Source organism: Pelophylax lessonae, assembly GCF_965119305.1.
Source record: "Pelophylax lessonae genome assembly, chromosome: 10".
Taxonomy (NCBI): domain Eukaryota; kingdom Metazoa; phylum Chordata; class Amphibia; order Anura; family Ranidae; genus Pelophylax; species Pelophylax lessonae.
Window position 1 is genome coordinate 236,802,400 of NC_138777.1, and position 10,637 is coordinate 236,813,036.

General features: G+C 42.9%; 1 protein-coding gene across 1 annotated transcript in view; it reads left to right on the plus strand.

Moving 5' to 3' along the window:
• The window catches only part of TERF2 (telomeric repeat binding factor 2), a gene marked incomplete at its 3' end in the record, with an annotated part of 28,391 nt that extends 19,404 nt beyond the window's left edge, over positions 1 to 8,987 (plus strand). The window contains exons 7-10 of the mRNA XM_082270675.1: positions 1,680 to 2,081; positions 5,193 to 5,269; positions 7,968 to 8,020; positions 8,829 to 8,987. Coding sequence (XP_082126801.1) covers positions 1,680 to 2,081; positions 5,193 to 5,269; positions 7,968 to 8,020; positions 8,829 to 8,987 — 691 coding nt within the window. The remainder of the gene's footprint in view (positions 1 to 1,679; positions 2,082 to 5,192; positions 5,270 to 7,967; positions 8,021 to 8,828) is intronic.
• Positions 8,988 to 10,637: the final 1,650 nt, after the last annotated feature.

Below are 10,637 nucleotides of genomic sequence, written 5' to 3' on the forward strand. Positions count from 1 at the left end.
TAAAGATGTAAAAAAATAAAAATACTTTAAAGTAGTTCTAAAGGCTGAAGATTTTCAATTCTTCTGGATGCAGCACTCCCCACACACCCCCCCCCCCCACCCCCAATACTCACCTAAGCCCATCTCAGTCCAACTATATGTACTAGAGCCTCTGTCAATCACAGTCAGTGAGCCAATGAGGAGAGAGTGGGGAGGGGGGGGGCATGAGCACCAACTCTTTGTGTCTATTTTAGATCACTAGTACAAAGGCTTGATTTAAATCATAATTTTTTAAGAGCAACTGTCATCTGTCTCCTTTTCTGACCCGCTGTTGACTCACCAATAGTTCCATTCACTTTAATGGGATGGCTGGTGATGTGGCATTGACACAACAAGGTGAGGGACCCGGCGGTAGCAGGTGAGTGGATGCCCGCTAACAGGCGTTGCCATGATGGACCTGAAATAACAGGTGCTCTTTAAAGCGGAGTTCCGGCCTCGGGGTGAAATTTTGATAAAAATCCCCCCGGGACAGTCAGGGCTAGTACATTCCATAATGGATAGCCTCTGAACTGTCCCAGGTCGCACTTACCTTTTAGAAGAAATACTTACCTTTAAAATTTCTTCTCCAGCGCTGCCATCTCAGGTGTGGGCAGCTGAAGCCAGCGCGTCCTTTTCTGCGTCCTCTTCCGTGTCCTTTTCGTCCCAGAATGCCCTGCACCGGCCCCACTCATCACTTCCGGGGCATGCGCATCATCTCTGCACAGCTTCTGGGCATGCCCAGAAGCTGTTTAGCAGGGAATGATGCGCCTGCACCGGAACTGACGAGCGGGGCCGGTGCAGGCGCATTGACTCCTGGGAGCGATGACGTTCAGCTCCGAGGAGTCATCGCAAACAGGAAGAGACGGCGCGGGCCGCGGCCAAAGAGTGAGGAAGTAGAAGGAAGGTGAGTATATTTTCTTAAAAAACAAGGTAAGTAAAGAGAAAAAAATTTGAGAGTATCCATTTGTTTTTCAGGGCATTCACAGCAAGCGGATTGGCCAAAGTTGTTTGAGCCCGGAACTCCGCTTTAAATGTAAGGCCTTATTCCTGCTGGTAGTTGGAATCTTTAATATTTGCAAACAAAATGAAGGTTTCCTATTTAGAATAATAAGCTGTCAGGTTAGTAAAACAGCGATATCTGAACTGATTGATATATATATTGGAATGTTTGTTTGATTTTTTTAAACTGGTAATGGCAGTGATTAGCGATTAATAGTCAGACTGTAATATTGCGGTGGCCAATCTGGCACGAACTGACACTGACATCGTCAGTGTCACTAATAAAGTGATCATTGATAAATACTATACACTCCAACTGTACCAATGGCACTGGCTTGGGAAGGTGTTAACATCTCCGGTAATCTGTCTGCCTATCAATGTGTGTTTCCATCTCTTTCCTAGTAAAAGCACCTTCCCTACAGTAGTAAAACACTGGCTAGGTACGCAGTTAACCCTTTGCTTGCCCCTGATGTTTAACCCCTTCCCTGCCAGTGTCATTAGTACAGTGACAGTGTATATTTTTTTTTAGCACTGATCACCTGTGGGGACTGTCAGGAAGGCTGTATGGGGGCCCCATGATTTCTAACAGCGGCCCTGTAAGCAGGCACTGGTCTATTTTTCTGGGTACTAACCCAACAATCATCCATTTCTCCTGCCTTTAGGTCAGAAATAGACCGCGGCCCGGTTTATAGCCTTTCTGAAGTAAAATCCACATGGAAATCACTATATGAAGATCCGCACCCAGATGCTAAATTCAGGGAACTTTGCGAGTCGTCTTTTTCTAAACACGGCACCCCCTCCCAAACTCCCTCTGCTGAAACACTCAACAGTAAGAGGCCTCCTGCTTGCACCCCTAGGGAGGACCTGACATCTTCAGAAGAGCCTGAACAGCCTGGTCCTGCAATGACTCTTCACCAGCTGGTCATGGAGCCTGACAGTCAGCAAGAGAATGAGATCGAAGAGGAGAGACCACCAAGCAAAGCTCCTTCCCCAAAAAATCAGCCTGCCAACTCAACTGTGCGAAAATTGTTCAATTCACCCCCAACAAACAAGAAGCGAAAGCAGTAAGTAACTTTAACCCCTTCGCACCTAATGGACCATACACACTATACAATTGTCTTTAGATTTTTTCCTTTAGATTTACCAAAACCAAATAATATGAGGCCAAATCTAAACACTTTCAATTTGTAGGCAATCAGTCAGGCCCTTGCACTACATAATTGAAGTTAAAGCTAAAGGAAATCTAACAACAAAAGTTGTATAGTGTGTGTCCAGTTTTAGGGTAAAACAAATCTTAACGACCAAGCACAATTTTGCAACTTTGACACGTGTTAGTAAAACTGTACATATTATCACCACTGCTTTGTGCATCCAGGTGAAAAATACTGGGTTTTTTTTTTTTTAGGACAAATTGGTCTTCTGTTAGTTGGTAAATGGTAATAAATATCTCCTAATTTTTTTTTTTTTAATCGAAAGAAAACTGGCATAAAACAGTAAAAACAAAAATGTTTTTATTTTTTTCCAATGTAGCTGTATATTTCATATTACTCCCATACCCTACCACCAAAGAACAACCTAAAATAAATTCTCCTGCTCCGGGCGATCGCAACGATACCACACTTGTGTATGTCCGTTGTTGTTTGTACCCGTAGTACAGCCCAGAAACAATAGTGCCCATTTTGGGGGTTTTTTTGTTTGTTTTTTAGGTTTTTTTTTTTTTTTTTTTTTTTTTTTTTTTTTTTTGTCCTACCTAAAACACACTGATACTAATTTAAAAAAAAAATCCTACCCAAAACATACCCACCTTGACCTTTTGATCATGACCTTTGACCCAAACTAACCCTGGCACTGAGCTGGATCAAGCCTTGATCTAGTTACTTTTTTTTTTCGTTATTTTTTATTTTTTTTATTATTATTTTTTACAAACACTTTTTTTTTTTCCTCTCTGCAAGGAAAGAGAAAGATACATTGAATCTCTCCTCTCCATTCACAGAGAGAGAAAAACACAGGGGCGGGCTTCACAGTGACTGATCACTTTGTTAGCCAATCGGGTGAACCGGAATCTGGGAAATCCTGGTCTTGATCGTTCGTAAGGGGCCCCGGCTGTTTTTCAACTGAGCTCGAGAAATGCCATTTTTGTCACTTGGAGGAAAGTTTGGGACTTTATATGAGACATATAGTAGAGAAGTCTCCATCCCTGGATCAATATGAAAACAAGGGGAAAACATTTTTTTTGGGACTTTAATTGAGGCAAGATGGCATCTGAAAAACTTGTCATGGTTTAAAACCGTATGTTTATTAACCACTTAAGCCCCGGAAGATTTTACCCCCTTCCTGACCAGGGGGTTTTTTTGCGATTTTTTTTTTTTTTTTTTTTTTTTTTTTTTTTTTTTTTTTTTACTGCGTGACTTTAACGGACAATTGCGCGGTCGTGCGACGCTGTACCTAAACTAATTTCATGTCCTTTTTTTCCCACAAACAGAGCTTTCTTTTGGTGGTATTTGATCCCCTGTGCAAAAAAAGAGCGGACATTTCGCAAAAATAACAATATTTTTCACTTATTTTATATGAAATTCCCCCCCAAAAAAATGTAAAAATCAAAATTTTTTAACATTTTCGGCCAATTTGTTTTCTGCTACATATGTTTGGTAAAAAAAATCGCAAAAAGCATATTTTGATTGGTTTGCGCAAAAGTTATCGCGTTTACTAACAAAGGGAAAGATTTTTGGTGTTTTTTTTTTTTTAACGAGTAATGGCGGCGATCTGCGTTTTTACTGCAGTAATCAGTGCTATATATATGCACTGTTACTGTAAAAATGACACTGGCAGGGAAGGGGTTACCTGTATTGGAGAGGGAGGGGTTAAGTGTGTCCTAGGGGCGTGTTTCTAACTGTAGTGGGACATGTCTCCTATTGTAAAAACAGAGATCAACGGTTCTACATAGTAGAAGCGTCTGATCTCCATTTTTACACAGGGGAGGATGACAGACGGCTTGTTTACATAAGCCGCCCGCCTTTCTCCCGCTCTACCGACAATCGTAGTGTGACCGGCGGACATCGGGTCCGCCGGTCACACGCGCGGACTCCTCTGTGAACGAGGCGGGGCGGGCGCGTGCCTCAGCGGGCGCGCGCTCGCCCGCTATTGGCTCAAAAGCCGGTCACAGGCTAGCGACGTAGATCTACGTCACTCTGCCTGGCCGGGGCTGACTGCTGCAGTAAATATACTGTGCGCAGTCGGCAAGCGGTTAAATAGTAAAAGGTATGAAACATATATCGATGGTAACATCCATATGCAATAACACACAGCAATACAGTAGACAATCAAGGTAAAATTAAAGTCCCCAAAAAAATTTTTCCCCTTGTTTTCATTTTTGTCACTTGAGTTCATTTACAATTATTTTTACACATGTCAATAACTCTTAAGTATATATTGTGTGCTTTTATTCCCTGATTACGGTCTGTTCTCTAAAATATATCTCATTAATAAAATTTCTATTTTTATACATATTTTTTTGGATTGCCTTAAAAATCCCCCATTTTGAGGATCTGATAAGCTTTTCAAGATGCGTTGTATCTTTCCTCTCCATTCACAGAGAGAGAAAAACACGGGGGGGGGGGGGGGGCTTCACAGTGACTGATCACTTTGTTAGCCAATCAGGCGACCCGCAATCTGGAAAATCCTGGTCTTGAACGTTCATAAGGGGCCCGGGGCTCTCGGTGAGACCCCGGTCTCTGTGCTGGGAGCTCATCGTGTGTTGCGCCGTTGGTGCCAGCGGCTGCATGCATTATAGGCTAACCTGTAGGTAAAAGTTAAAAAGCGGAGTATACTACCACTTTAAGGCCCACCTGCCGAGAGGCCACATATATGCATACCACCAGCGCCAAGAGGTTAAACAATAATTTGTGTGTTTGATTTACAGAACATCTCACTTTTGCTACAGAGATGAGGTGTGGGAGAGGTGTTCTGTAATCCTAACACACTGTCCTAGGGGTGACAACGCTGCTCCTCCCATAGGTACAGTGAGCAAGGGTTGTCACCATTTGGCATTATAAATCTGCTGAGGCCATACTGCTGCATTTTAAATGGACCCCTAAGACTTATCATTTCACTGCTGAGTTGTCTGAAATTGCCTTGTGCTTGTTGACTGCTAACTGTAAAACCCGTTGTCTCTACAGTGATGCTTTAAGCAAATGCAACTCGGAGGAAGAGCAAGACACGTGGAGTGAGGAGGATGAACTGTTCAGGTCAAGAAGTAAGTTTGTTTGGTGCTGTCTACAGCAGGAGGGCAACGTTTCAGTCCCTGTACAACAAGATCCCAATAATGTTTTAGGATTCCTTGAACGGACAAACCAGCATTGGGATATAATTGACCTATACTGAATTGTGAGCCTCACTTTGGTCTCATTTACATGGGCAGTGGTAAAAACAGGCAGATAAGCCGCGATTTTACTGTCAAACCCCCTCCCAACCACCTACTTAACCACTTGACCACCGGAGGATTTTGCTGTCTTCCGTCCAGGCCACTTTTTGCGATTCGGCGCTGTTCGAATTTAACTGACAATTGCGCGGTCGTGCAACGCTATAACCAAACGAAATTTACGTCCTTTTTTTCCCACAAACAGAGCTTTCTTTTGGTGGTATTTGATCACCTGTGCGATTTTTACTTTTTGCGCTATAAACAAAAAAAGAGCGTTTATTTTGAAAAAATAACAATATTTTTAACATTTTTTTATATGAAATTCCCCCCCAAAAAAATGTAAAAATCAATTTTTTTTAATTTTTTGGCCAATTTGTTTTCTGCTACCTATGCTTGGTAAAAAAAATCGCAATAAGCGTATTTTGATTGGTTTGCGCAAAAGTTATTGCGTTTACTAACAAAGGGAAAGATTTCTGTCATTTTTGGTGTTTTTTTTTTTTTTAACGCGTAATGGCGGTGATCTGCGATTTTTTTTTTTTTTGCGGGACTGCGACATTGCGGTGGACAGATCGGACCCTTGACTGACATTTTTGACACTTTTGGGGGTACCAGTGACATTACTGCAGTAATCAGTGCTATAAATATGCACTGTTACTGTAAAAATGACACTGGCAGGGAAGGGGTTAATTTTATTGGAGAGGGAGGGGTTAATGTATGCCTGGTGCTTACTGACGTGTGTGGGGGGAGTGACAGAAGGACAGATCGGATGTTCAGCTATACTGAACACTCCGATCTGTCAGTCCCTGTCACTATGAAGATCCGCCCGCTCTGTTTACACAGGCGGGCGGATCTCCTCACTCGCTCCTCCCCTGGACCGACTCCCGCTGTGAATGAAAACAGCGGGAGCGCGCCTCCGGCGGCATGCGAGCGCCGCCTACAGGGGGAGGAGTCCAGCGACGTAGGTCTACGTCGCTGGACGGGAACGAGCCACTTTGCCGCAGTACGCTCCATGTGAGCGGTCGGCAAGTGGTTAAAGAGGAGCTCCAGCCACCTATAGAAAAAAAATGTCAGCAGCTACAAATAGTGTAGCTGCTGCCTTTTAAAAAAACAGCCACTCACCTATCCCACGGTCCAGCGGTGAGCTCACCCAAGTCGTCTCCATCCTCCGTCGGCGGCGTCCGGTGTCCAACACTAGGCTCGCTGGCGCAAAGCGCCAGCCTACACCGCTTCTGGTGTCCAACACTAGGGCGGAGCATGCGAAGCACCAGCCTACGCCGTTCCCTGTTTCCAGCAGTAGGTGGAGCTATGACCTTTGACCTCTGAGCCCACACCTCCTGACCTTTGACCTTTGGGGGGGATCAGGTAAGTATTAGGGGGGCTGTTGCACACAGAAAGCTTTTTATCCTAATGCATAGAATGCATTAATCACTTTAGGACTGCTCACTGTGCTGCTACTGCGGCACAGTGGCAGCCCTGGGTCCGGCGACGTAGACCTATATTCTGAATGTTCTATATCAGAATGTGAAAAAAAATATATATTTTTTTTTTTTTCAAAATTGTCGCTCTTTTTTCAAAAATTAAAAATCGCACAGGTGATCAAATACCACCAAAAGAAAGCTCTATTTGTGGGGAAGAAAGGACGTAAATTTAGTTTGGGTACAGCGTCGTACAACCGCGCAATTGTCCATTAAAATAATGCATGGTCAAATCGCAAAATATGGCCTGGTCAAGAAGGGGGTAAAACCTTCCGGTCTTAAAGCGGTTAAAAATACGCTCATTGAGAATTTTTTTGTCAAAGACATGTAGCTAAATACATTTTGGCCTAAATATATATCAAAAATTTAATATATTGGATATTTTTTAACTGTCAAAGTAGAAAATGTGAAGAAAATGTCAATTTTTTTGCAAACTTTTTGCGTTTTTTTTAATTAATATCGCAAAAAATAAAAAGCGCAGAGGTGATCAAATACCACCAAAAGAAAGCTCTGTTTGTGGGAAAAAAAAGGACGTAAATTTAGTTTGGGTACAGCGTCGTACAACCGCGCAATTGTCCATTAAAATAACGCAGTGTCGAATCGCAAAATATGGCCTGGTCAGGAAGGGGGTAAAACCTTCCGGTCCTAAAGCGGTTAAAAATACTCTCATTGAGAATTTTTTTGTCAAAGACATGTAGCTAAATACATTTTGGCCTAAATATATGACAAAAATGTAATATATTGGATATTTTTTAACTGTCAAAGTAGAAAATGTCAATATTTCGCAAACTTTTTGCTGTTTTTTTATTAATATTGCAAAAAATAAAAATCGCAGAGGTGATCAAATACCACCAAAAGAAAGCTCTGTTTGTGGGAAAAAAAGGACGTAAATTTTGTTTGGGTACAGCGTTGCATGACCGCGCAATTGTCAGTTAAAGTCACGCAGTGCCAAGTTGAAAAAAGTAGCCTGGTCATTGAGCAGCCAAATATTCCGGGGCTAAAGTGGTTAAGATAAAAAAAAAACTTTCTGCCTTTGCAACTCCTTTCCTATTTTACAGATCAGAAAGCGGCAAGAGCCAACAACACAACCACCAATGGAATGAGAAAACAGGTAAGCTGAACTAAGTTTCAAGCAACACCCAAGTGGCAAGCAGTGGCCCAGCATGCTTGGCTTATAGAAAGAACGGCTAAAACTATAGGCAAAACTTTTTTTTTTTTGGATAGACTAAGGAAGGGTTATAACCCCAGTCAGATTTTTTTTTCGCCATCTGTGTCCCATTGCAGAGATTTCCCTTCACTTCCTGTCCCACAGCCAAACAGGAAGTGAGAGGAAATCCCTGCAAACTAAAGGTTCCCCAGGTCATGAAAACTATATCCCTATTAGAAATGTTCTCCTCTGTTACTTTTCTGGGGATAACCCCAAAATTTTTTTTTTCATTCACTTTCAATGATAATATTAAACAGGACAATTAGAGAGAGTGAATCTCCTTAATGGGCTCACAGACAACAATAAAAACTGACAGGGGGTCTAATCCATCTCTACTCCATCCAAAACTTAAAAAAAAACAACTTTTGCCTCTATTTACCTTTTAAAGGCCTATGGGAGGCCAGCAGTCTGCCAACAGCTCACACCCCTGCCCCATCCCCTCTCTATTGACATGGGCAGGAATTTTCCTATTTGTGGTCCCAGTGGGTGATCCTGGTGCCAGTCTGTGGCCATATGAAGGGGTATATTTATAGTGGACCGAGGATTTTGCCCTTCATTGGCGGCAATCCGGGCGCCAGGATGAAATTTCTTGTCGCCATGGCGACCTGGTGCCTGGGGTTTGTCGAGCCCTGACATATAGTGTGAAAACAAATTGCAAAAAATGCTACAATATACCCTTCATGTGTACTCTAAACTTTTTGTTATCTTTCAGAAATGGACTGTAGAGGAAACGGAATGGATAAAACTCGGAGTGAAGGAACTAGGGGAAGGCAACTGGGCGAAAATACTGAAAAAATACCCTTTCCATAACCGGACTGGTGTTATGATCAAAGACAGGTGGAGGACAATGAAAAAACTCTCTCTTGTTTGATACAATTCCTATCCATCTTTTATGGCGTCACTTTGTACCAGAAGAAGAGACACCCGAGGTATTGCACACGGCGGCCAGACAGATATTCACTTCACTTGCCTTTTCTTACGCCTTAGGAGCAACCAATCAATTTTCAGTTAAACATTTTTATTGAATATTGTCTCCTAAGTGACTGCAGGATATGGTGCTTTTATAAAGGTGTCCTTTATGAGTAGGCACCTGTGGGGGGGGGGGCGGTCATACTTCGGTCCAAGACTTTACATCACATGATCCAGCAAGACTGACCCTACATCACATGATCCAGCAAGACTGACCCTCCATCACATGATCCAGCAAGACTGACCCTCCATCACATGATACAGCAAGACTGACCCTACATCACATGATCCAACAAGACTGACCCTCCATCACATGATACAGCAAGACTGACCCTCCATCACATGATCCAGCAAGACTGACCCTCCATCACATGATACAGCAAGACTGACCCTCCATCACATGATCCAGCAAGACTGACCCTCCGTCACATGATCCAGCAAGACTGACCTTACATCACATGATCCAACAAGACTGACCTTGCATCACATGATCCAGCAAGACTGACCTTACATCACATGATCCAGCAAGACTGACCTTACATCACATGATCCAGCAAGACTGACCTTGCATCACATGATACAGCAAGACTGACCCTCCGTCACATGATACAGCAAGACTGACCCTCCATCACATGATACAGCAAGACTGACCCTCCGTCACATGATACAGCAAGACTGACCCTCCATCACATGATACAGCAAGACTGACCTTACATCACATGATACAGCAAGACTGACCCTGCGTCACATGATACAGCAAGACTGACCCTCCATCACATGATACAGCAAGACTGACCCTCCATCACATGATCCAGCAAGACTGACCCTCCATCACATGATCCAGCAAGACTGACCCTCCATCACATGATACAGCAAGACTGACCCTCCATCACATGATACAGCAAGACTTACCCTCCATCACATGATACAGCAAGACTGACCCTCCATCACATGATACAGCAAGACTGACCCTCCATCACATGATACAGCAAGACTGACCCTCCATCACATGATCCAGCAAGACTGACCCTCCGTCACATGATCCAGCAAGACTGACCCTCCATCACATGATCCAGCAAGACTGACCCTCCATCACATGATCCAGCAAGACTGACCCTCCATCACGTGATACAGCAAGACTGACCCTGCATCACATGATCCAGCAAGACTGACCTTACATCACATGATGGCCTTAGGCTTAGGGAATGAACTGTCCAAAATAAGTCCGCAGGGTCACCTCCCATATTTGTATCTAGAGGTTTCCTTTAAGGTCTTTGTTGAAACTCTGCCAAAATATAATATAAAAAATATATATTTTTTTAGTAAGCATTTTTGTTTGTTTTTTTTTTTTCACTTCCGTTTATTATTGTCTTGTATATTTTTAATACAGAAGTTTGTGTCCGTTATTTAATAATCAATAAACTGCAGGAGTTTATTGTACAGGATCGATGTGTGAGTGGCGGTTGGTTCGTGTGATTTCTATGGCTGTGTTTCCAGGAGTTACTGACAGATCTCTCAGGCTTTTCACTGTGCTAATGAGTGGGACTAAAGT